Source organism: Leptonotus elevatus, chromosome 8 (assembly GCF_054856555.1).
Source record: "Leptonotus elevatus isolate MCC_2025b chromosome 8, RoL_Lele_1.0, whole genome shotgun sequence".
NCBI classification, from domain to species: domain Eukaryota; kingdom Metazoa; phylum Chordata; class Actinopteri; order Syngnathiformes; family Syngnathidae; genus Leptonotus; species Leptonotus elevatus.
Window position 1 is genome coordinate 12,907,856 of NC_141246.1, and position 27,318 is coordinate 12,935,173.

The following is a 27,318-nucleotide window of genomic DNA, read 5'->3' on the forward strand; positions in this document are numbered from 1 at the left end:
ATGTTTATCTCGTTCTACAAATTGTAGTCGGCTCCTTCAGCAAAGACATATCTATCTGTCCCGTGCTTCAATGTTTTTCTTGATATATACTAACTATTCATTTATTCATTTATCTTTGAACTGCAAATATGTATGCAAACTTGGTTTAAGGTTTAAGTGAAGGAAGGGGAGATGATGTAAGAATGAACGAATAGAAGGTGAGTCAGAGGAAGGAAAGAAATGCAGGCAGGCAAAAGACAGACTGATAAAAAAAAAATCAAATAAATAATAACCTGAAGCGAGTCAAAGGAAGGAAGGCAGACAAAACAGGTCTGAAAAGAAGGAGGGAATAAGGAAGGAAGGCAGAAAATAGGCTTAAAGTGAAGGAAAGTAGAATTTAAGGATGCATGAATGAAAAGTGGGTCTGGAGGAAGGCAGGAAGAAAGGTCAGGAAGTAAAAGATGGCCAGAAAAAGAGGATCGGAGGGCAAGGGGACGTAAGGCAGAAAAAAAGGTAAAAACAGAAGGAGAGAGAAGGTCAAAAAGGTAAAAAAATATTTTTTTCAAAACTAAGGAGAGAAAGTAGCAATAAATGAAGGTAGCCAGTAAAAGTAAGGATACAAGAATAAAAAGCAGCTCTGAGAGAAGGACGAAAGGAGGTCAGGAAGGAAAAGAGGTCAGGAAAAAATCTGAAAATGGACTAAAACTTTTTTCCCCCATTGACATTTCAAAAAGTATTTTTAAAAATATTGTCCCTACGGTTTTCTGTGATTTTAAGGTGATAATGCAAAACTTCAACTAATTGACAATGACATGAGTCATCAAGTCAGTATTATTGATCAGCTTAACCTTTAACATGCATAGGGCTGCACTTTGCTGTCATGTACATTCCGTTTGTTGACCCCTCCCCCTCCTCACCCTCTCAGCTGCGGTACCAGAAGTGCCTGGTGGCGCGGCCGCTCTCCCAGAAGGCCTGCGGCTCGTCACCGCCGGGCGACTCCGTGTCCCGCCGGGTCTCGACCAGCGTCAAGCGAGGCGTCCTCTCCCTCATCGACACCCTCAAACAGAAGCGACCCGTCACAGAGTTACCGCAGTGACCGGGAAAGCGCCAAGCGCTACCGACGTCCCCGGCCGTACCCCGCACCCAGTCGCCATGGTAACTCCCCGCACCGCTGCAGAAAGTACCATAGACTCCTGTAACCATGGTAACAGACCCTCCAGAGTTTGGTCACGTTTTTTTTTTTGCCCGCCTGCCAAAAGCAAACCACAAGACTCAAGCTCATGAGCGTCAGTGTGCGTGTTTTCGACGCGAGACGGCTAATTGCGAACTGTGTACATAGAAGCGTCTCGCATCCCCCTCAGGGCGGCGCAACAAAGACAGCACGCCGTCGATTAGTCGTCGTTATTGCACGTGCTGCAGCATGCCTGTTTACGCACACCTTGTCAGCGTTTAATGGCGCCTCCCCCGTAGACGTCAGTTCTGTATAGACACCACCTTGAGCACTCCATTGTACGTCGAAAAGTGCCGACGAAAGTTGCTTGAATAACTTTTTCATACTCATGTAGTATGTAGGCTTCCATAAACATACTGTAAAAGGGCTGAGAAAGTCGTTAGAAGGGAAGACGGTTTTTGTTTATACTGTCTGTGGTTAAATTGACATCAACCACTTGTTAGTCAAAATGAGGTACATGTAAATGTTAGTGCTCTTTATTCAGAAAATCCACATCACACATCTACATATCAGGATTAGGTTATTTTTATATTCATATTTAAATTATTCACTCCCAGCCATTTTCACTGAAGGAACCCCCTTCACTCACCGCTGTTTAACTGGATTTTGGCTGATTTTACAAGGCCCACAGAATATTGTGTTTTATTGCTATAAAACATGGAACCTACCAAAAGAAAGATATAGTTTCTTCTTTCATCAGGAAAATATATATATATTTGTATCCGTTTCTATTTTGCAGCTATTAGCATTAGAATATAGCTAAGTTTCATCAATATTTACATTCCTGGTGAAAACACTGGCAAAAAAAGAGCTTGTGGCAACATGGCCCTAGCTGATCTCTTATACTCTGCTGCCACCTGCTCGCCATATTTTTTAATAATAACTACCATTGCTTTAAGCCACCGCTTAATGTCAGAAGCTGCATTAAAGCCTTCTGTACGCTCTTGCATAAAAAAAAATATTTAAAAAAACATTTTAAAAAATTTGTAAATACGTTTTGGGGAGTGAAGGACAAAGTATTAAAAACGTGTTTATACGTTTTTGGGTTTGAATGAGTTAATATCAATATTTCAATATCATCACAGTGAATGTGTTGCATATACTGGTAGTTATAAACTAGGGATGTAACAATATCCAAACATCACGATACGATAAGTATCACGATATTGTAAAAAGAAAAAGAAAAAATGAACTCGTACAAACAAACACCACAATATTGTGCTTTTGTACATTACAGCATTAAGTTCCCCTTCATCTGACCATTAGCGAGGATTTTACACATAGAAGGGCCAAAACATGCCTTGTGAAAATTAAACTGCACCAAAAAAAACAAGCCACCAGAGGGTGCTAGAACTGCACAAATGGATAGCAACCCGACTTTTTTTTTTAAACAAATGCGCTGCTTTTAATATCGTGACTTGACGATGATATATTGTGGCAGTTTTAATATTGCAATATCATGATATTACCAATATCGTTACTGTAAACCAGGGATGTCAAACTCATTTTATTTCAGGAGACACTTTCACCCAATTTTGATCTCAAGTGGGTATAAATAACAAAAAACAAATATTCCCAGTTTTTTTGGTTGCAAATAATTACAGCACATTATTAAAAGATTACTTTTTATTATCTTATTATAGAGTAATATAAAATAAAATAAAAAATGGTGCAAATTTTTTGCACCAAATCCTGTGTACCAGCCACATTTCAGAATGTCATTTAGTAGACATCTGTGCGCGCTCCAGTGGAATCAGTTCATCCAAGTGGGAAAACTGATGTGAGTGTTCTGTCCACGGGCCAGATTGGACCCTCTGACGTGCCGGTTCTTGCCCACGGGCTGTATGTTTGACACCCCCGCTGTAAGCACTCCCAAAAACACACACAAATATAAAGAACTGTATATCCTAAACAATAAGTACAAAGTTTTAGTTACCAGATTAAAAGTTACTTCTCATGGAAAGAGTTCCATATCAGCCACATCCAATATGGCGTAAAGAAGCAAAGACGTAGGAATGGGCCAACCTGCTCAAGTGTGGTGTCTATATATATATATGTTTACGGTCTCTCCCCCTTGCTCTCACTCGTAATTAACACGCTGGAGACTCAAATGTGCTGCGAAAGGAAGTATGACAAAAACTTCAAGAACGAGGACGTGAGTAAATTAACGTAAAAGCGTGCGTCGCTCACATGATCCCGCATGAAACTTCCTTTCCTGAACAAAATAATACACTAGAGGCAATATCAGTACATCACTGCTGCTTTTTTTTTTTTTTTTGAAGGAGTTACAAAAGACAGATGCTTGGCCCGGATGGTCAAAAAAGAAAAAAAAAAAAAAACGAGCGGTGACTGTTCACCCGAAGCATCCCCATCACGTACTCGCCATTTTGTCACCACTGGGATGCTGCTAGATGATAGCCATAATGGCGGAGGGCGCACGAGACTGAGCAGGGGTGACGTTTAGCTGCCCCAGGCAGACGAGAGAGAGACCGCTGCTGCTTTCACACTGCGCAGATGTGGGCACGCTGCTGCTCTGTGATCCACATGCTGGAGGATGTGCTGCTCGGCGTCAGGACCCCGCAAATGTGCTTGTTGTATACCTGTTGCCATCATTTCTATTCACATTGTAAGAAGGAAAAACAAAAGAAAATGTTGCATTTTTCATTGGGTGTGTTGACTAATGTCATGTCTGCATGAATATGGGTTGTTGTTGTTGTTTTTTATGTATTTTGACAAATAACATTTATCAAGTCATCATTGCAGCCCTAATGAGAGTTCACATTTGTTATTGACAATGTGCCTGGCTAAAATGGCCTCATCGTTATGGATTTTAGTACCACCTGGCATGCATTTGACAAGCTGCAATTTACTTGCGTCGGGCTGAATCCTTGTGCTTCCAAAATTGTCACTTTTCAGGAAGTCCCCTAAAATGGCGTTAAAATCGTCAAAGTGCGCAAACCTTTTTCGACACTTTAAATTGGTCATTGGTTTGTAAAAGTAACCACCTACATGTGTGGACTGGCCAATGGTATAGATGTGTGGAATTTTTTTTTACATTTATCAAATAGTTACCGGTTTGACGGTTTACCGTAGTCCTAAACCCCTCCTGTAATGTTGCGGGTCAAAATGAAAATTTAGAAAAAAATAACTTAATTTTTGCTGTGTCTGCTGGCCTTCATTATTTATTTATTTTTTAATAATATTAAAAACATTGAATTGATCATTTTTGATGATTAAACATTACAACGGTCAGCAGGTACTAGTTAGCTCCAAGGACAACATGAGTAGCCCACTCAAGTAGCTTAGCAGTGATGGGACACTGTGATTTACTAAGAAAAATTAAAACTGAATAATGCTAATGTTATTTATTTAAACTTGATACACCTTTTTTCTGTACTAAATATTATATATATATATTTTGTTTAAAAATTATATTATGTCCAATAGGGAAAAAAAATTACCCAAATGTTGTTGTTTTTTAATGCCATTTTAGAACTGTAATTTTAATTGATTCCGTGGTATTTTGGGGACAGTTATCATACCGTCAAAATCGACCCAACGCCTACATCGGAGGTTCCGGCCCAATGCAAGCGAATTGTTATGTTTTTAAATGTAGATCTGCCAAAGACATTTTGTTGTTGTTGTTTTTTTAAAACAAAAAATACCCGTGTACGTGTGAATATTGCCTCAAGCTAATTGAAAGTTATCAATGACTGCTATTGATGCATTTCCTCCAGTCTTGAAAACATTTTTTTAACGTATACATCCTTCCTTGGTGTCTTTTTGTTTTCACCTGTGCCACACACTCATAACGTTACTTATTTGTCACAAGAATCTCCAATTGTTTTCTTCTTTTTTTTATATTCAATTCTGTATTTATACCCACAAAATATCATAAAGCAACACACTAAATGAGAAATGAGCACATTCTTACCGTTGACAGGAAAATGGCCTGGCAACAGTAACGAGCCCTTCTCGCCACTTTTTTTGTCTGATTGAAATGTGAACGGGTTGACAAATGTATGTACATAGTCTCCATGTAAGGTAACATTTGCCATTTATTGTTGTCATAAGCTATTCCTTTTCATTTTGAATGTCTTTACGTTTCTATTTTATTGAAATGCCTTTTTTTTTTTTGAAGAAGAACTCACCAAATGGCCAAAGTGTAACATAGAACTTGTAGATAAGAAAACGAGGAAAGCAAATAATGACTTTTTTTCCCCCCCACAGTTGTCAATTAAGTTGACGCCTGATAAGCGATTATCTATGCATTCTTTTCATGGCAAGAGTCTTTACAATGCCTTGCATGCCCGAGGACGACGGAGAGGAAGACTGTATGTACTGAACAGAAATATTTTTTATTTTATTTATTCTATTTTATAAAGCTATATACTGATTTTATTCATGGAGACTGGTGAAGTCTCAGTTTGAGTCATTGTTCCAGTGCTAGCAACGCTCCAAAAAGGCTCCGCTTTGCAGAAAACAAAACCACCAAAAAAGTGCAACTATACACCAAGAGCTGAGAATCCTCTGCTGAGGAGGAGGAGGAGGAGGAGGAGGAGGAAGAAAAGGCTGCAGAGGACTCCCAGTGTCTCATAAACAACAATAACAACACACGCTCCATTTCCTGCCGATGGATGTGTAGGCTCCTGTTTGCTGCTCACTGATTTGTACACGTTATCAATGTAACCAATTGTGAGAATAAAACGACATCTTAAAACGGACTCGTCTGTCTGCATCACATCTGCAACTTGTGCACATGCTGCTTTTGACGAGCAGTTTTAATTTAAGACGATATTAAATCCTTCTCTTATCAGAAAATTAAACTTCACTTTTATTGATTTGTTTTGGGAGGGTGAAATTATGTGGTGAAAAAGTGTTATTTCTCTGACCACACTTGTAACTTGTGGCCACGAGGGGGCAGTATAATGCCAATGTTAAACCCTAACCAGTAAGATGCAGTAATAATGGTCATTTTTTGCAGAGGATAAAGAATAGACACTCTTGATTATATTGTCTTTCTACATATGGTTGCGTTTTCATCCACTGCTTAAAGAGTTACAAAATCATGACATCAATGCTATTTGCGGGCCCGTCTATGGCATTTTGCGCTAGCACTAAGCTAGTTCGCCAATTGATGGAAGAGGCTAACTACAACGAAAGTGCTCCTTATATAAATCAATAATTGTAGAAATAGAGTTAAAAAGAATGTTATAGGTGGAAAAGTGGGAAAAATACAATTCTTGACATTTTAAATTATTTATTGTTTGTTTATTACACCACAAAAAGTCCAGTTTTAATTGACCCCCATAGATTTGATTAACACTTTTTCAGAGTTTGTATAGCTACACACACACACACTCTACAGTTAAATCAATACTTGTAAAATAGTTACATAAAGAGTAAATTTTTAACTCTCTAGAGTTAAATTAATAGGGCTGGATTTTTTTTAAAATAGAATATTGATAATTAATATCAAATTTATTTTCCTTTCCGAGCCCGTTACATAAAACCATAACTCGATTATTTTAATATCTCTTTTTCCAATAAATTCATTAAAAAAAATAGAATTTTAAAGGCCTTTTTTTTACTTGACTGTTTTCTTTAAATTTACTGTTCACACACATTTTTAAGTACGTACTTACATTTATGAAAGACCTGACTTCATTGCACTTTAAGACAATTCAGAATGTTTTGAATTTATATTTACAATTATTGAATTAGAATTATGAAAATATTTTCATCTCCTCCTTGCTGACGTCAATGTTCGTGTAACACGTGATTATAACACGGATTGAAAGCGAAGTGAATCGAATCGAACTGAACTCTAGCGAATCGCGATCGAATCGATACCGAGCCCTATCAATTCACACTACAGGAGTAGTAGACAAGTAACTCTTCTCAGACAAATGTCCCCTCTCATTCAGTATTGCTAACTTTGACTCTTTAAAAGTTCGATCCGACTGGGACTTAGTCCAGAGTATCCAAAGTCGTCATGGTCCACACTGAGCCATCCCAGCATCACCGTTCTTGCTGCACTATAACGGCGATCAACTTTAAAAGTCCACAAAACAGTGGAATAATGATGATGATGATGATGACGACGAAGTATGAGCGTGCTGGGTTGTGGAGGCTGAAGTCTTCTCGAGGTAGGTCTCGCTCTCGCTGTTCAGAGAGCTGCAGGTGAGTGAGCAGACCAAATCCGACTTAATATCCACTGTGGAGGCCATCTCCTCCATGTAGCTCCTCATCGGACTTCCTGTTTCACTCGCCGGTGTTTTAGTCGCCTTCTTGGTCTGTGTGTTTGTTTCCGTTTGTCTGGCGGGAGAGGGGTCTTTTTTCGCAGAGGCGGTCGTTGACTCACGCTCGGCGGCGGCTGCAGCAAACACGCGGTTGAAAGGTTTACTGGAGGATATCAGCGCGAGTGTCAGGCGAGGAATTGTTCTTGCTTTGCACTTCCGCCTCTTGCGATGCGCGTGTGTTGTGACTTTTTTCTTCCTCTCCTTCTTGTGGTCTGTTGAATGTTGCTTGGAGACCACCTTGCCGTGTTTCGGCTTGATCTTTCGCTTGCGCTTTTTCTTGCGGCGTCCTTCCTTTCCCTCCTCGTCACCCTTGACCTCTCTTTCACCTTTGTCCTCTTCTTCGGAATGTCCTACCGGATTCTTTTTGCTTTTCGACTTATTTTCCGTCGCAGGGAAAAGTCCGTCCAGGAGGCCTTTGGCTGCTGCCCTCGCTAGCACTTCCTGGACTGTTTCGACCTTAGTTGGATCCGCCTGGAAAGCCAGTGAGGATTGGATATGTTAAGGTGCAACTTATTAAAACACACGGAGGGGGGGCATGGAAATAGAGGAGACGTATACAAGCAAACGTGACACATAAGAAATGAAGCAAAGCTATAAAGAGGCAGGACAGTATTTTTCAGCATTTTTAACCCACACAGTGCCAAAGTAAACATGAGGACGTCGTAGCATCTAGCGATGGGATTTTCGACTCTTTTGGGTGATCCGGTTCATTTGGATTGGCCCAGTGAAAAGAGACGGCTCTTTTTGGCGCCCAAACGGCTCTTTTAACTTTAGCTTTTCTTTTAAACATTTACGACAAATTTAGCTTACATTTTTATAGATGACTAGGTGAATTAAGTATTGCGCTCTACTGACTGCTAATAGCAACAATTATCAAGCAAAGAAAAATATTTTTGTTTATTTTATTGAAGTTTAAAAAGGCTACAAACAATAAATAAGCAACAAAATTAAAACTTCAACCAATAACAATCAAATAAAAATAGTGAATAGTCATTTAATTGCAACAGCAGCAGCGAACAAAACAAACATTATAAGCTACTCACTAAGTCCAGGATTAAAGACCTTATTTTATTTCAAACTGGCATTCAGAAAAACTAAATACTTCAACTCTTCAACTCTCTTTCAACTCTGTTTTCTCATCCTCCTGTCGCTCTCTGACTGGCGGAGAAGCGGAGCACTTACCCCTCCCCTTTCTCTTCCCGTCTCGCCCTCTCTGAGCAGCGCAGCCAAACCTTCGCTTTCAGACACGTGAAAAAGAGAGCGCGACATAGGAAGAGAGAGAGGGAAAATGAGGGAGGGAGCCGGCTCTCATCGTTCACTTCTTTGTACCGGCTCGTTCGCCAACGACCCATCACTAGTAACATCTTTAGTCAGCACAAATAAATATGTTTGACGACGATGCCCCATGTTTTCTACATGTTCCGGACTATTCCTGCCGTACACATTTTTCTATATTATTCTTTTGTGCTGTTATTGTCTACTTATCTGTTGTAAAATTGGAATCTCGCCACTGTGAGACTAATATTATTTTATTGTATCCTATTCTCTCTGAAATAGACAAATATTCATACCTATCTCTGACATTGTTATTGAATTGGTGTGTAAATTCAATGGGCCCTTTGCACAAATCCGCTACTTCCTGAACTCAGTACCACTCCTTCATTTCCTGTCTTTCATGATTGGACAAACTGATTAATCCAGGTGTGCCTGACCTCAGTAGACGGATGGTAAATAAGTTTCACTGTCTACCTGTCGAGACAAACGGGCCACAAAGCAGCCGTTGGTGACCGGAGAAGGTTCCAGCCTGAAGAATTTGCAGCCTGCGGCGTCTTCTGACTGAGTGTCTTCAGGGAAAATGCGTCCATTCACCCTGACGGAGCAACACAGTGACCAGCGGCCACGTGAACGGTAAAAAATACAGTCATCATTGCCGGAGAATGAACATGCAGTACTGTATATGTATATATATCACAGAATCATTTAGATTTAGGGAAAATCTGGATAATTTGTTCCTCAGAATCGTTTTTGGCCTTGGAATTGAAATCACGGGTATCAAACCTGTTTACATTCGTGAGCCACATAGTAATTATATTTACCCTCAAGGGGGGGTGGATTATAACTATAAAACTACAAAAACAGATAACACTTGCTCCTTTAATGCAGCTCACCATTGAATCTGCCTTATACATAGCAGTGAACCAGAGCTTCACACTCTCATTGCTGTTCTGGGGCACTGCCAGCTGTTACTGCTGGTTGCATTAGTGTGAACATCTGGCAACTTGAATCTGCTTGTAAATATTTTGCTACTCTCAGCACTTTAGGGTTCAGGTCAAGGAAACGCCGTGGCGGGGCCGTGCATTTGGTACCTGGGCCCTTAGGGTCATACCCAATGTTATCCACCTCTACTACCACTATCTGATCGCAAAACCCACTAATACTATACTATACTAAGAGATCAGAACAGACTGTATTATTGCAGTCCTAAAGGTAAAATAGATTTTAAAGTTCTGCTACTGGTCTATAAAATCAGTGAATGGTTTAGATCATGAGTACATTAAAGAAATGCAAATTGAATACCGTCTGCCCAACATACCTATGATTAAGGTCTTTTAAACCAATTTTAAAAATAATTTGTCCAATATCACCATCTTGCGCTGTTAAGTGATTTTAATAAGGTCGTTTTTATTTCTTTAATTTCCCCATTAATACCTTTCATATATTTTGTTTGTAATTTATTTATTTTTATTATGTGAAGCACATTGAGTTACATTGTGTATGAAATGTGCTAAATAAATAAAGCTGCCTTGCCTATACACAAATGCAATATTACAGCACACACTTGTTCCACATTTGAAGAAGTCCAGAATCAATATTTACTGTAATTAATAACATGACAAAAAAAAATACAATAAAACATTTACATAAAACTAGGGGTGTCAGGCGATTAAATTATTTTAACCGTAGTTAATCGAATCACTTCAATGGTTAACTCACGACTAATCGCAAATTTGATATCTGTTCTAAATGTGTGATAAAATGTACAAGAAGTTTCATACTCTTGTTAACATAAAAATGGAGAAAAAAAATAACTAATAGAAATATGGCTGCATCTTTTAGTCATTGATACAATCATTTCATAATAATTCGTAAAATTTAGTTAAAATTAAAAGATGTACTACTGATATTGATTTGTGTTGAAGTCATTTTCTACCACTAGATGGCATAACTGCATTTGTAGGAAGTTGTTGAGCTTAGTGCATTTTCTTTTCATATTAAGAGCTATCTAATCTTTAATATAAAGTAACGTGTGAAATTCTGCACATTTTTAAAGTTGTAAAATACAACTTGACCCCATTCTCTACAAATATATCCATTATTATTACATTTAGTACTAGAAAATTTTGACGTGGACGTGTCTGCTGCGTTGCGACTATAATTGCCCCAGTACAGGCTTTCCAAGTAAGGGGCGGTCATTAATCGCGTGTTAAAAAAAATTGTGCCGTTAAAGGAACTTTAAATTGATACGAACACTGAACTGACACCCTACAAAAATCACATCAGCAGAGATTCTGATTATTAAATTAGTTTTACTCTGATCAACCAATAAGAGGAGGGGGAAATTATGTCAACAAATTTGAAATCTATTTGGTTAAAGAACAGCGCATAGACTTAAATCTGATTGGACAAAAAAAAAAAAAAAAGGAAAAAAAAGTAACATCCAAATGCTATGATATGAAGAGAACAGCCTGTTGGTAATAAATACAATTTCATGAAACAAATATTAGGATTTAGAATAGTTTGTAAATGTAGCTTCGTGCTTCTGAGAGTGTTTTGGCCAGCAGAGACGACCTTCTTTTCACATTTGAATTATTAATGAAAAGCAGACATATAGTCAATGCCACTTTAGTCTGCAAATAAGTTTTGTCGAGTGAACAACAGAAAAATAGGACATTGCCCTCATCTCAAGCACATTTTCTTCTATGCCTTGGAGAAAATCCATTATTAAGGCGACTGCTCCATCACTTTCATTTTAAATGTGTGCCCAATGGTTTTATGTAGAAGGTAAAATCATCGTGAGTGACAGAATCCAACTGGCCGTGAAATCACAATTATGCTGCTTGAAGCGAAATGTGAGGATGCCAAAGGCAGAAGAGCTTCCCTGCCGATGGTCGCACACACTTGACAGTGAAAGGAGGGACGGCATGTTTGCATTCAAACCGCGCACGCTGCCTTTGGCCTTAACTTCAAATTGTCATTCTTCTACTAATTGCAACTTTTTTTTCTTTTTAGATTCAGCTGCAGTGTGCTAGCACCAAAAGTGGTCCTGAACAAAACCGTATTTTGTTGATTTGAAATGAAGAACTAGCGATTGCGCAAGTGTTTACTGACAGAGCCACATGACTGTGTTTACCTGAATGGCAGCAGTTTGGAGGGAGTGTGTGTTTTTTCTAACACTCTATTCACCAGCTGCTCATTTTCCTCCTCGTACACTGAGCGTGTGCAGTAGAGCACAGTCTGAACCTGTGGGACTTGAAGATGACAAAGGACAAAATAGGGAATAGAAGTATACCATTCAAACAATGTAGCATTTGAAATTGACAATTGAGGTGTGTTGTGCAAATGTTGGAAGAATAGAAAGGATTCTTCAAGGATTAGTTCCAATTGTGACATAGTGTGGGGGCAGTTGAATAATAACGGCGCCAACTCCCATTGTGTACATTATTTACTGCTGTGTTGTCACTACCTTGTGTTGACACTTATGGAGTTATTAATGACAGTATGTGGACCTTGGTCTGCACATGTGGGTTGTTTCATGTTTTCAGTGAATATAAACAAAATCATTAGATCGACAGTCAGTATGACACTTGAAATGTATGGAAAATTAGAAGGAAAATGGACAAACATAGGCATTCAATTGTAAGTGATCATTTGCATCTTAAATTCATCCTAAATTACTCACAGACCACTTGCTGTTTCCTGGGGACCACTGATGCGACTTCAAGTCCCATAATCCCGTGCTATTTCATACTGAGATATTTATTTGGTGTGTGTTTGTGTGTGTGTGTGTGTGTGTGTGTGTGTGTGTGTGTGTGTGTGTGTGTGTGTGTGTGTGTGTGTGTGTGTGTGTGTGTGTGTGTGTGTGTGTGTGTGTGTGTGTGTGAACTCACAGGTTAAGGCGCGGGCCAGTAGTCTTGCTTGCTGAGTTGTAAGTTTGTTTATGTTGCTCTGGGATACTAAACCACGAGACAAGTCTTGCAGTAGATTCCAGTCTGTCAAGAAAAAGGAATCTTTTTTTTTTTTTGTTTATCGCCTATGGTACAATGTACTGTTTATGGATGTGTAGTTTAAATTCCTGTCTGCCAACAGAATGTATGATCATGATCTATCTGTCTGTCTGTCTGTCTCTGTCTGCTTTGTCTGCCTAGCTGTCGAACTACAAGCTATCTAATCAATCTAGCTAGTTGTCGAACTACTAGCTATCTAATCACTCTAGCTAGCTGTCGAACTACTAGCTATCTAATCACTCTAGCTAGCTGTCGAAACTACTAGCTATCATAAAAAAAGATGAGCTTGATGGCTAACTAGCTTTCCTTTCCTTAGATTTTCGTGGTTTATCTTTTGCTCATCTCATCAGGGTCATCCCTGCAATTTCTTTGCTCCATGTTGTCAGGACCTTCTCAATAAGATTCAGTGCACACCTCCATGTTCACGGTGGATGGTGTCCACAGGATCGCTGAGGGCAGACAACGAGCACTGAGGAAACACCATGATGACCTTTAGATGTTCAATCGCGGAGTCCCGCTCATCCAGACTGAAGAACGCATCAGGCAGGATGCGCACGTCTGCAAGGTTTGAGCCTCACATCAATATTTATTTCATATTTATTTACCACACAGATCCGGCCTGATTTTTTGCTTAACTTTTCACATCCATTTGTTTCAGTAGCTCCTGTATGTCTTTATGTTGTGATGTGTTATGATCACCACCGCAGACCAGCACGCTGCCTGAAAAGGCAGCCGCCACAGTGGTGGCCACACGGGCCACTGTCAGGGCTGAGATGGAGCCCGCCACCAGGACGTCAGCGCTGTCGAATAAGAGTGGGCGTAACGCACTTGCCACCAAGCACACGCTCCTGTCCTGCACAGAGCCACGCAACAGTGTGGTGAGTACCAAGTACACAAAACTGACTGTCTCTTTTGTTGTAACATAACATTTATTTAATTCACACTTGCCTAATATCAAATACGCTAATTCTAATAAATCCCATCATGCCATACCTCCTGCCAGTGTCAATCAACATTATTGGCATTTTAAAAGTAACATTTGGGGATTTTATTAGCAAAGGCCTGATTCTCTGATAGCCTATCTGAAAAAATATCTTGAGTGATTATCCTTTGGTGTCGGGTGCTTGATTAAAAAAAGAAAAGAAAAGGGGGCTAATGAAGAGAATCTTCTGATTCAATTTAATTATAACTGTTTAGATTTAGTCATAACTGTTTTAATTTACTCAGCAAAGATTGATAAGTGTAATAATGTGACCAAACGTTTGAAGATTCTTCCTTCCACATTTTATCACTTAATTAGCCATCTGTTTCGGGGGAGAAAACGTGTTATAATCAGTTCCTTTGTAAAGTTTTATGATGTCTACAAAAGTGCCAGGATGTCTGGCAAACTGTGTTTCCGCCTGGTTGATCAGCTGCGGGGTGGCCGGATCGTGGCCGGGCAATGTTTACATAGCAATTGACCATTTGTTATTGTCTTGTGACTCAGAGGGCAGAGCAAGGGGAGTGGGCTTGGGGGCAGGAAGAGGAAGGGGAGGGGCTTTTTGGGATACTGAAAGTATAATGGCGGCTGCAAGTGGGAGGAGCTGGACAGACGCATGGGGAGATAATGGCGTTTGGCCACACATGTGCTTCTGTCCAGAAATTTCTGAATGAATAAAACCTTTGAAGGAAATGTTCACCGATCTCAACTCTGATTCTGAAAACAACTTTACGAACACGCGGAAAACTTAAAGAATCGTTTTCCAACACTAACAATCGTAAACCTCTTCAGTATTTTTGCTCACAAATCCTTTTGTATGCGGTCAACAGGTGAATTGGTCTGAGTTACAGACTCTGTGATTATGACATGAAACAACGATGGCTAATTGGGAAGCAAACTGCTGTGTTGCCTGACGCAAATAATGAGCAAGTAATTGTGTTGAGTTTTTGGACAATGTCTCCCAAGTCATTTACCACATTAAAACAGTGTTGCCAACTCCCAGTAAGGAAAGTAGCTTATTGGCTGTCCTAAAAGTTGCTATAAGTCACTAAATTATGTAATTTCCTAATTTGCATAATTGGCAATTTGCATGTAATAGTAGTGTACGCTACAGGAGAGAGGAATAATGTTGTGGGAAAGGCAAAATATAATAATAATAATAGAAAACGCTAAGAGGCTTTGTAAAGTCGCCAGATTTAGCAATAAGGTCACAAAGTTGGCAACACTGCAATAAAATGAGTTTGCCACTGTAATTTAATTATCAGGTAAGCTAAAAGTTAGCCTAGCTACTTCCATTTCTTCTTCTTCAAATACTATTTTTTTCTTCCTTGTATTTCCAGTAGTACCATGCTGCTCCTCACAGGTCGGATTTGGTACTGCAATAGGCGAGCAGACTTACTAGTTGTTGATGGAGATATCATTAGCGAACTAAAAGAGCAATGAGCACACTCTTGATTGTTTTTCACATATAGAAAAGTGTTTAAATAAGTTGAGTTAAAAAAAAAAAATATATATATATATATATATACAATAAATAAAAATGAAACTTATTAAATATAAATAAATGCTACGTCTGCCTCGCCATGAGTCAAACTTTTAGGTGCAATAGTGAGTACTATTAGAGATTTGTAACATATTTATTATTGACTCATATTTAGCTAGTATTCCAGCACACACACACACACACACACACACACACACACCCCCCCCCACACGCACACACACGCACACACACACGCACACATTTCTACCTGTACGTTTAACGTGTGTGTAGCAGTGAGGCGTCTGAGCTGCATGGAGGCAGGCAGCTTTCGGGGTAGGATGAGTGTGTCGACACAGAGTGGGTCTCTGCCGAATGCGGATTCACTGACTTCAGCCACGTGGTCCACCTCAGACATCCCGCTGAGCCGCAACTCCTCACAAACTTCCTTCACACTGTGAAGGTGCAAGAGTGATGATTGTGGGAGAACAGTTGTCTCGCAATTTCTTTATCATTCAACTTGATGCATGGATCTGGTATTGAAGTCAAGTTGGACCTGCTTCTGAGAGTGTTGACCCATGCATAAAGAGGGAGAAGTCTCGCTTGCTGTTGTTTGCTCCTCACAGGCTCAGGCAGGATGCGAGAAGCACTGCGCAGGCCGTGTTTGACCCTGCAGCGAGCCAGAGAGGCTGCCAGCTTGGTTTTACATCTGATACGCACACACGTGCACGTACACTTTAGACATATTTTGGATTGTCAGATGTGACCGCTTCATTGCGCACATACTTGTGTAGCTTGCTTTCCAGATCTCTCACGACTTGCTGAGGCTTGTCCTCTTCATTTGGTGAACGCTCACGCGGCGGCGTAAAGCTTCGGTCACGGAAGTCACACAGCATCACCATCGTGAGTGGCAGTAGGTCATGAGGCTGAAAATAGATCATCAATTTTAGATGGATGTTCTCATTGGCGCATTCTCTGAGCACAGTATGTTGAATACACACATACTACTACATTATTATTTTTGATGACGACTCGTGTGCGGTTGATTCAATGTGATTAACACACCACGGACATATAACGATATCTCAGTTATGGTTATGTGAACATTCTCCAACACAGCTGATAAATGATCAGTTCATGAGCAAGCTCTGCACAAGCCTGATAATGATCCTGTTGATTGGAATTAGCTACATTGGAGAAGGGAAACATCCAAAACCTGCAGGACTCTGGCCCTCGAGGACCGAGTTTGCTCACCACTGCTTTAAATGAATGAATGATTAGATAAAAATAATAATAATAATTAGTCCAAAATTGTAAGTTGTCATGAAAAAGGTAAATGAAAGGTAGATAAAAAATAAATAAATAATTGCCTAAAAATGACCTAAAAAGTGACCATAAAATGTCCAAAAATAGAGATTAAAAGCAGAATATTACCATAAAATGTCCACAAAGTTGCTAAAAATGTCAGAGAATTGAATAAAAAAGTAACCATAAAATATCCAAAAACAAAAGAAGGAAGAAAGTTACCATAAAATGTCTTTGGAATTGTGAAAAAAGTCAGAAAATTTATTTTTAAAAGTCAGAAAAGAAAACATTAAAAAACTAACTACAAAATGTCCAAAAATAAAAGAAGATAACCATAAAATGTCAGAAAATTGGTAGCAAAATGTCCCAAAAATGAAGAGAGGCAGAAAATCGCCTCATGTCCGTAAAATTGCCGAAAATGTTAAAAATTTGACGGAAAGGCAGAAAAGTGTAGAACAATTACAAAAATGTAGAAGAAAATGAATTGTATGCTGCATATTTTTGTGTTCTGGTGCAGCTCTAATTATTGGGACTAACAGTATTTTATGCATCACAATGTTCAAATGTTTTGTGGCTAAAGACAGATTTTAAAAAATAAATAAAAATGGCTCTTTTGACAGTAAAGGTTGCTGACCATTTTATTGCGGGGTATGGGGGGCAAATCAATCTTAACACACCCTACATCGTGTATTAGTGTTGTTGGACAGAGAGCATTTAATGAAGAGATCCACTCGTCAACCCAAAAAAAATCCTCACTGTTGTTTTCATTTCCTTGGTTCTGTGAAGTCACTTTTTTTTTTTTTACTTCCCTGGTGTGCTTGTTTGCCACTTTTATGGCACCAGACTAACGACCTGTCAGCTTGTTAGGTGTGTTTCACCCCCCACCCCCCTTCAATGCAGTCATTTGCACTCTCTCTCTCTTTGTCTATGTATGCGTGTCATCACACATGTTTTATTGTGTCATTTACAAACTCCCAGTTGCTTCTGTTACCAATGCATCATTTGGCAACTATAACTGGGCTGACTATATGCACAGATGTGAATACAAATGGCCTCTTAAGTTCACCCTTCTTTTCCCCCCATTCTCCCATTTTCTGATAGTGCACCAAGCATATGGCGGAGAACGACTGCGCATGGCTACCTTATGAGGCAGTTTAATGGTCAGTGAGAGTGTCGTTAAAATTGTGTTTGGACTCGGACAGGATTTTTGTCGCACTGGATGAGACTCACAATATGCTGCGACGTGTGGAAGCGGCTGTCCATCATTATCTCCTCCAGTAAATCTTGGTCTGGTAGCAAAATAACATGGAAGGTTCTTTATGAAGGAACATACTCAGAATGAGTGCTGTTTGCAATATTTTGACTAGTCAGCTTACAAATTTGTCAATAGTTGTTAATTCATTCACTCGCAGCCATTTTCACTGAAGCAACCCCCTTCGCTCCTGGCTGTTTTACTGGATTTTGCCCACAGAATATTGTGTTCTCTTGCTATAAAAACAACCTACCAAAATAAAGATTGGAGTCTCTTCTTTCATCATAAAAAAACAAACTATATTTCTATCTGTTTCCGTTTTGCAACAAATAGCATTAGAATATAGCTAAGTTTCATCATTATTCACAAATCTGTTTAAAACAGTAGGGGAAAGAGCTTTTTGCAATATGGCCCTGGTTGATCTCTTATACTCTGCTGCCACCTGCTGGCCGTTTTGAGAATAACTACCATTGCTACAAGCATTCTCTTTGGTTAAGAGGCTGCGTCAAAGCCTTCCGTATGTTCTAGCATTTAAAAAAACTTATAAATATGTCTTTGGGAACATGGTAATATTTAAAATACGAGGTATTTATAAGTTTTTGGGAGCAAATGAGTTATACATGGTTATTTTTTTCATGCTACATTTGATATAACACTGGGAGTCTTCTGGCTTTTTTTTATGGAATATTGCAGTATTAATGGAATTAATATCAAGCAAAACATACATTTACTCATCTAAATTAAAAAAAAATAAAAAATTCTAAAATATTGTTCTGTTTCAATTTTGTCCACTTGAAGTTTAAATGAGGGCAGCACAGTGGATAGTGGTAGCACTTCATACTCCGGCTTCCTCACACATTCCAATAAATTCTTTAAATATTTCCAGGTATACCCCAACCCACACACACATACATTTAAGATTAGAGTAGAGTAAATATGTTTTCTTAGATTATAGAATACTGAGACTATCCTAATTTGACGTACATTTGAGCGTAGTGAAGGCCAACTGCAAGGCCTGTTGCTCAGTTGTCTTATCTCCACTCTCTGGCAGAGACAGTGTGTCCTTCTTCTTCTCATAATGCACAAGTTGATGCCTGAGCGGCTTCTCCGTACGTAGATGTTGGAAGATGGCCGCCGCCTGCAGGAAAGCTTGATCTGATGGAAGAGGGATGAAGCGGTAGAAAAAAAAAGAAGAGGATATATAGATAAATAATTAATTATTCTCAGCTCGATCTCACCGGGTGGAAGAGAGATGAGTGCCTCCTTGTCCTCCATTAGCCCTTGACGTGAGTTGACTATTCTAATTTCACATCCTTGGTGCGGCCATGTAGACGACAAAAACAATACTTGTAATCGCTCAATTGGCTCAATAAGGATAGTAAAAGTGAAACAAGGTCCAGAGAAGTGCTTTACACCTTCCACAATGCATCTAAGTGAGTGAAACCCGAGGACTCCTGATTATCCTGGTTGAAATAATCCACCTTGAGTTGTTTGTGAGTGTGAGACTCGGGCTGCAAGCTGCTGAAGATAATTGGGCTCTTTCTGTTGCAATTAAATACCCTCTTGGATTGGAGCGGCATCAATAAGTAATGGTCAGCGGTCCACCTCTTTGTGACCTGTTTAGCACACACAGTATTGATGACATGACTTGACAATGAGGCTTAAATTCCCAAAACCATTCGCTTCTTATTAACTCATTCACTGCCATTGACAGCTATAGTCATCAAAAATTCATTTGAACTATTTATATTAGTTTAACATTTATTTTCCATTTTTGTTAACAAGAGTATGAAAACCTAGATTATTGTTTTTTTTTTATATTTAGAACAGATATCAAATTTGTGATTAATCATGAGTTAACTAGTGAAGTCATGCAATTAATTAAGATTACAAATTTTAATCACCTGGTGCCCCTACATTTTAATAATATTTTCTTTAAAATAAAAATAAAAATATATATTTTTTTAATAATCTCTTCTTTTTTTTTTTTAAAGATTATTAAAAATTAGGGGCGTCAGGCGATTACAATTTTTAATCGTAATTAATTGCATGACTTCACTAGTTAACTCACAATCACAAATTTTATATCTGTTCCAATACCAAAAAAATCTAGGTTTTCATACTCTTGTTAACAAAAGTGTGGGGAAAAAATGTTAAACTAATAGAAATGGTTCAAATACATTTTTGACGTCTATAGCCGTCAATGGCAGTGAATGAGTTAAAGTGGATTAGTATTAATACAGAAACATTGTGGGTCTAATAATCTTTTAGAGCCTTCGGAATGGACCAAAAAATGACTCTAAAAGTGTGTGCATGTGCAAAAAGGGAAATTAATGAATATCAAATTTTTATTTTGAGTCATTCCAATGCCGCATGAGAAGCTTTCGTTCTGGAAGAAAAGGCTATTGGAGATTAGTGTAAGGTGCATACTGTAAGTGATGATGGGCTGTTTAAAATCCCATAGCTGGCTTTTTTTTACCTTTTTGTCATCTGCAGTCGTCCTCTCTGCGGATCAGCACACTTTCCTCATTGAGGTCATCTGCAGGCAGTTGGTCACAAACAACTTGTCTGCCTAAAAGGAGCTCCTCGTCTGCACTGTCCTGTTTTATTCCCTCCCTTTGCTCTGCCATGCATGGGTGGATGCTAGAACATAGTGGTAGAGTTCGTAATGCCATGGCAACAATTATGATAATGAGCAGGAGACCTACCATTTCAGACGGAGAGAACATAATACATGATGATCTTTATTCTTTTAAAATAAAATAAAATAATAATAATCAGGCAAAGCTTGGATGTTTAAATTTATAAACACATTAATTACATACTTGTATTTATTCCATTAGAAGAGAACCTAATGAGAATTGTGACTGATCTGTCATACTGTTAAATATACATGCACATTTTTGGTTTGGAGTGTGTCACATTTTGGGTATCACTACAAAATCTAATTAGATAGAGATCGCATACAAAACCTGTCTTTATTTATTTATTTTTTAAATATAATAAAAATAACGTAATGCTCAGTGTGTGTATTGTGTATTATAGTTTTGGAATTTTTCGTTTTTATTTCGTTTGAGTTTTTTTTTTTTTTTTAGTTAGTTTTCAGGGTGGTTCTGTTAGTTTTTATTAGTTTTAATTATTTCATAAATGCTTAGTTTTAGTTCGTTTTAGTATTAGTTTAGTTTTAGTTAATTTTTTTAAGTGTGTAGTGTGCACAATATTAAATAATAAAAAACCCATCATGGGAGCAATGTCATTTGAAGGGGCTTTTCTATTGGCTGCTGCTAGATGACGTCACTTTTGTGTGACACACTTTCAAATGTCCTTATTCCGGTTAATATCAAAATAAATCATCCCCAAAGGCTCATGCATTAAATTGATTACCAAAGACTAAAACGAAGGACATTTTTGCTATAATTATAGTTACTTTTAAGTTTTGTAAACATAGAATGTAGTTTCAGTTAGTTTTCATTTTTTTTAAAAGCATTTAGGTTTTTATTTTATTTCGTTAACGAATTTGTTTTTTTCAATTTAATTTTTTTCCTTTTAGTTAACTAAAATAACCTTGACTGGGACTGGAATTTGTATTGAACTGAACTGTACACCATGACTGTCTCTAATATTTTGATGACACACATTTTGCTACAGAGCAAACACGCTGTGTCATGCAGTAGTCAAAAAATTATTGCACACCAAAAATTACAAACTTTTATTTTTTTTAATGATACAAAATGATTACCTCTGTAAATGGTCACTTCTTTTTAGACAGCTCTTGCGTTGCAACTTTATGCATTCGGGTTGACGTGCACTCATTGAGACAAATAGGACAAATGCTGCCACCTGCTGTTCACAGCTCCACATCACACTTCAAATATTTTCCAAACTGCGCGTCCGCGCATATTTGACAAAAAGTACATATACGGAAAGATCTTAACTCACTTTATTTTTTCTGTTAGTGTATTCTGTTGTATGAAAATGATTATTAATATAATTAGCTGTGCACTATACGTATGCGTATGTTGCTACTCTCCCATTAAACCAGCAAAGAGAAACATTTTTTATTCATTGGATTAGGCATAGACTACATAAAAGGTGATCCTTTAAGATTACAGTTGGTTCTGTTTTTATTCGCCCTTGTTCGGTGTCAAATAAAATCGTTACTTTTTCGAAAAAGGAAAGGCTTAATCAGTGAGTGGAGAAAAAAAAACATGGCATGCCTTTCATCCAAATGAGCCTCATTTGTCCACGGGTGGGAATCCAGCTGGAGAGATTATCCCGTCCAACACGCGTCATCAATGTCGCCTCACAACAGGACTCTGCTTGCTTTGTACAGTACGTGTTGTGTTTGTGTGTGGCCACGTTTGTATGTGTGTGCGTGCGTGTGTAACACCATATTCAATAATCGGCCCAGCTGGAGATGGCGGCTCGTGCGGGCAGGCTTAAGCCGACCTGGAATTTTCTCAATAAAGTTCTAATCTTTACAATGCTGCTTGCTTCAGTTCAAACGTTCACATATTATATACCGCATCTGTTATTCAATGAGTTAGTTTTATGACCTTGATGTGTTTTGGAGTCCTACATAAAGCAGGGTCGCACCTGATTTCTATAATACGGTGATCCTATTTCTATTTTTTACTACAAATAATGTTTCTTTGTCCATCTACCTATGCCAGCGATTTATAGTGACAGGCAGAACTGTTAAATATTTTCCACTAGATGGCAGCAGATGGTACACTTAATCCATTTTGCCGGTTTATACAGCAGAAAGATTCAACTCAATGCATTTAAGAGTAAAATGGGGCGAGATCGCTAATACAGTATGTCATTCATACTTTGTGTGACATTTTTCTTTGTGCTCATATACCCGGTAAGTGTTTTGTGAACGACGAAGGATGAGTCGGTAAACTTTTACTCCATTTCAATCACAAGGGCAAACCTCAAGTGTGTGCGTGCGTGCGTGCGTGCGTGCATGTTGGCGATGATAATCAGTTTGGATTTGATCTGTCTCACTCATCAAAAGCCAATTACAATGTATGAGACACCATACCAACACACACGCGCACACACACTGGCTCAGAGTGCCCTTCAAATGACTTTGCATGAAGTCGCACATCTACTTACAGTTGCTTAAGTGGAAAAGTACCAGGTAAGAACTTTGACCTTATTTATGCGTCACAGCTCATTTGTTGGCGTTTCCTTGTTTATTCATATTTGTTATGACAGAAAATGGCGCATGGTGTAGCAGAACAATTTTCAAACAAGGCCAAAAGCATTGATAAGTGTCATGTCAATAATGTACAATGTGCACTGTGAGGCAGTTACACTTCCTAGCCCCTTACCAATATTTCGTGTGGGAAAATATAAATGCAATACGTTTCATTACACCGCCACATTTTAATGCCGCCCACTGGCACGGAGAACATGTCAGATTTTGATTGCCCTCTATTGCCAAATGCATCAAATTTGATACAAGCATTTCCTAGCCTTATTGCATCACCATTCGCTGCCATTGACGGCTATAAACGTCATTAAAACTATTTCCATTTAACTTTTTTTCCCCATTTTTGTTGACAAGAGTATGAAAACCTATAATTTATTTTTGTACATTTAGAACAAATTTGTGATTAATCGTTAACTATTGAAGTAATGCGATTAATTACGATTACACATTTTAATCGCCTGATGCCCCTAATTTTTAGTAATCTTTTCTTTTTAAAAAAACAAAACATTTATTTATTTATTTATTTTTAATGTTTTTTTTTTTAAGAAAAGATTATTAAAAAATTAGGGGCGTCAAGCGATTACAATTTTTAAACATAATTAATCGCATGACTTCACTAGTTAACTCACGATTAATCACAAATTTTATATCTATTCTAATACCAAAAAAATTCTAGGTTTTCATACTTTTGTTAACAAAAGTGGGAAAAAAATTTAACTAATAGAAATAGTTAAAATGAATTTTTGACGTCTATAGCCGTCAATGGCAGTGAATGAGTTAATGTCCTATAACTTAATTAACTGTGCCTCTCAATGCATTCTGGGAACAATAGATATGCAGAATAGCACGCCCAGAACTCATCTGGGCCAAGTGTTGCCGCGTCTCATTTGCATTTGTGGGTTTTTTTGGGGGTACAATATATTTACAGGCCTGCACATCTGTGTATAACTGATGCAGTGACGCCAATTGTTTTTAAGATTTTCATTACAAGATTTCACCGGTCTGGCCCACTTGCTAAAATATTTTCCTTCCATGCCTGAGATAATATGAGTTTGACACCCCTGATTTAGACCAAATAACTGTACTCAAAAATGGATAAACTTATTACGCGTTCTTGTCAAACATTGTGACACATTAGGTTTCCCAAATCACCCCAGTCCGATTTAAGTCCGATTGACAAACTGTCCTAAGTGCATGCTGTTTGTGTGTGTGTGTGTGTGTATCAAAATGCTGCTGCATTGTACTCGGGTTAACTGCAGCAATTGTATTTTGACACTTGGCCCCTTTTGAGAGCGTGTCGGCAAATAAAAAAACAATAACGTTGTCATGTTTCTCCTCTGATTAAACTCCCCATACAGTGTGTTGCCAAAATGAATGAAACCCAAACTTCCATGTCAAATGTTGGCCAACACTAACATTTATTAGACGCTTACATTGTCTCGATGACAGCTTGGGAGGAACTGTTGTTTGTTGGTCACGGTGTAAATTGAGTGTTTTTACTCATATGCTTGTGCACACAAAGCCCAATAGATGTTTTAAGTAAACAAAATATGTGTTAAGTAAGCATTTGTGCATTGAGCAACGCATCCAACGGCCTCAGCCTCCTCCCAGCGCAGAGTTCAGCCACTCTGTTGAAACGTTACTTCTCTGTGTGAGCACATCTGACTCAATCTCAATTTCCTATTCACACAAGTTCCCTACTGCGCGTGTGTGTGTGTGTGTGCGCGCGCGCGCCCTAACCTATGCATGTGGATGTGCGTTGTCGCTCTAAACCGAAACCCGGCTTCCTCTCTTCTATCCCTCGGCATTGTCGGTTGCCTTAGTGCTCGGAGCGGCTGTGGCTGGCCTCGTCTCCATGACGACAAGGTGTTTGCAAAGAGCCGGAGAGAAGGAAGAAGGAAGTGCGCGGTCCCGCCCCCACTTTGAGTCCTGCGAGATCCTCAGGTAAGTAAGCACACACACACACACACACACGCACAGGGTTGAGCGGAAGGGGAATGCCGGTGTTGAAACTACTCTGCATGATCAAACATGACGAGATTAAATAGTGGGTGCGGAAGCGATGAATAAAATACATATGAGCGACTGGCGCGGACGGAGAAAAAAGTTGAGCAATTTCACATGCAGCCAGAATGTTGTATTTTTTTTTTTGGCCAATCAGATTTCAGCTTCTTGGTGCTAGCATATCAAGCTAATCTCCCGAAAAAGGGCTCACGCCATGTAAACTAAACTTTTTTTGGCAACATGACTTTATCCAATCAGATTTGAAATAGAAAATTGAATTTTATTTTGAAATTTTAGGGTTTTCATCAGTATTTGGAAGATGTTAACAAACAGTTTTTACTTGTCGCAAAGACATTTCAAACATTTTAAGACAAATTTTCACCGTCTGCAAAGATCTTCTGAAACCTTTTACAAACCTTGACAAAAACCCAAATTAGCTACATTAGCAATCATTTGTCACTCAGTGAGATACAGGGAACTTTCCATTGGTGGATTTATTCAAATTTACACTTTATAAAAAAATGATGCTGAAACTGGGAACTCCCTACACTTATATTTATTTTTTTTAATTGGAAAAATAAAAATAAAATTAAGAAATTATGTTGAAAGTCTGGAAACTATTAATTTGCTTAGTTTTTAATTTAGCTTAACACATGCTGATGACCCTGGAAGCTCCCATAATATATGTTATAATTTTTAAACAAAGCTGTCAATTCTTTATATATTTAAAATTAAAAGTTGTTTTTTTATGCTAATATTTTCTCTTTTGCTGCAAATGAATATCAGCTTGAAATATTGGTTACCGCTCTCCTTGACTACTAATAATCGAGTATTAGTCTATCACTAATATAATGTATGTGACACAGTTGTGTACTGTTTTATTATATTTTTGTACATTATTAATGAGTATTATGAATGTGACTTGGTATTAACATGCACACACATGCAGAACCTTGCTCAACACGTAATACAAGCTCTAAAAAGTGGTTGGCCGGTCTCTTGGTGGGTTAAATGGAGGACAGGGGTAATTAAGTCTGGTAAGTCCTTATTAACTCATTCACTGCTATTGACGGCTATATACATCAAAAATTCATTTGAACTATTTAGTTTACATTTTTTTTCCACTTTTGTTAACAAGACTATTAAAACCTAGATTTGTTTATTGTACATTTAGAACAGATATGAAATTTGTGATTAATCGCGAGTTAACTAGTGAAGTCATGCGATTAATTACGATTAAAAACTTTAATTGCCTGACGCCCCGAATTTTTAATAATATTTTATTTATTTTTTTTTTTTTATTCATTCACTGCCGTTGACGGCTGTAAACATAAAAAATTCATTTGAACAATTTCTATTAGTTTCACTTTTTTTCCCACACTTTGTTATGAAGAGTATGAAAATCTAGATTTTTTTAATTGTCAATTTTGAACAGATAACTTTTTTGATTAATTGTGAGTTAACTAGTGAAGTCATGCGATTAATTACAATTTTAAAAAATTAATCGCCTTTTGCCCCTAATTTTTAATATTAAATTATATTTTTTTATGGCAGTGAATGAGTTAAAGGCCAAGGTACCAAATACACCTGCCACTGGATTTGTGGCCCTTGTAAAAAATTTAATTAAATTAAAAAAATTAAAAAATAATAATCATTAGAAGTTGCATATTGAAAATACAACTTTCTTTAGCCCCCGTCAGGACCATTATAATTGTACATAACATTTTCAAGACATCTGTCCGTAACAGCTACAGGAATTGAAAACAGATGAAAACACAGCTCCTTTGCAACCTGATTAATTAATTAATTAATTAATTAATCGAAGAATAATAATCATATACATTAAAACCTCAGGGTTTGTTGGGCCCATTGCAGCTGTACTCGCTCCAAAATCTGCAGAAACCCCCACAAGGAACGAGAAACTGCCCATGTGAGAGTTTTCCATCACCTCCCACCTCACCCCCCCCACAGTCGTCGGCGGCCATCTTCTCCCTCAGATCACAACAGGGAGAGAGAAACATGAGAGTATGTGAATTGTTCTTCCTGAAAGTTGTCATTACAGCGGGATCGACGTCACGGGAGGGAAACCCTATAGCATGAAGGCAGCGTGCGGTGATGACCTCGCCGGTGTAAACATCAGCGAGTGTGTAAAACTCACCTGTGGCCAATAGCATTGCGGCGGATGTGATCCTTAGTGAAGGCTTGTACTAAGGTGTGTAGCCCTTAGGTGGAATGTTGCTCTGGCGGATACGATTCAGGTTTTTGCTGTTAGGCACGCAC

General features: G+C 38.3%; 3 protein-coding genes across 6 annotated transcripts in view; 2 read left to right on the plus strand and 1 right to left on the minus strand.

Moving 5' to 3' along the window:
• The window catches only part of apbb2b (amyloid beta (A4) precursor protein-binding, family B, member 2b), a 51,091-nt gene extending 45,157 nt beyond the window's left edge, over positions 1-5,934 (plus strand). For all 3 annotated transcript variants that reach the window (XM_086082468.1, XM_086082470.1, XM_086082469.1), the window contains one exon: positions 905-5,934. In XM_086082468.1, the coding sequence (XP_085938594.1) occupies positions 905-1,075 (171 nt within the window). In that variant the 3' untranslated portion in view covers positions 1,076-5,934. The remainder of the gene's footprint in view (positions 1-904) is intronic.
• A 537-nt stretch (positions 5,935-6,471) lies between these two features.
• LOC147169815 (protein NSUN7-like) lies at positions 6,472-27,284 on the minus strand. The gene is made up of 15 exons (XM_086082077.1): positions 27,197-27,284; positions 20,293-20,456; positions 19,229-19,429; positions 19,052-19,126; positions 18,798-18,968; positions 17,792-17,850; positions 16,043-16,182; positions 15,813-15,965; positions 15,528-15,711; positions 13,434-13,650; positions 13,212-13,355; positions 12,681-12,782; positions 11,924-12,041; positions 9,262-9,382; positions 6,472-7,983 (listed from the first exon to the last, which is right to left on the minus strand). The coding sequence occupies exons 4-15, from the start codon at positions 19,086-19,088 to the stop codon at positions 7,267-7,269; spliced, it is 2,163 nt and encodes a 720-aa protein (XP_085938203.1). The 5' UTR covers positions 19,089-19,126; positions 19,229-19,429; positions 20,293-20,456; positions 27,197-27,284; the 3' UTR covers positions 6,472-7,266.
• The window catches only part of rbm47 (RNA binding motif protein 47), a 32,815-nt gene continuing 30,352 nt past the window's right edge, over positions 24,856-27,318 (plus strand). For both annotated transcript variants that reach the window (XM_086082079.1, XM_086082081.1), the window contains exon 1: positions 24,856-24,978. The gene's annotated coding sequence lies outside the window, so the exon portion shown is untranslated. The remainder of the gene's footprint in view (positions 24,979-27,318) is intronic.

Excerpts from the sequence above, each read along its gene's own strand:
- LOC147169815 (XM_086082077.1), bottom strand. The coding sequence starts at position 19,088 with ATGGAGGACAAGGAGGCACTCATCTCTCTTCCACCCG. Across the intron at positions 13,651-15,527 it reads CACACACGTTAAACGTACAG|GACAGGAGCGTGTGCTTGGT; the intron begins GTAGAAATGTGT and ends GGCTCTGTGCAG. Across the intron at positions 13,356-13,433 it reads GAAACAAATGGATGTGAAAA|ACGTGCGCATCCTGCCTGAT; the intron begins GTTAAGCAAAAA and ends CAAACCTTGCAG.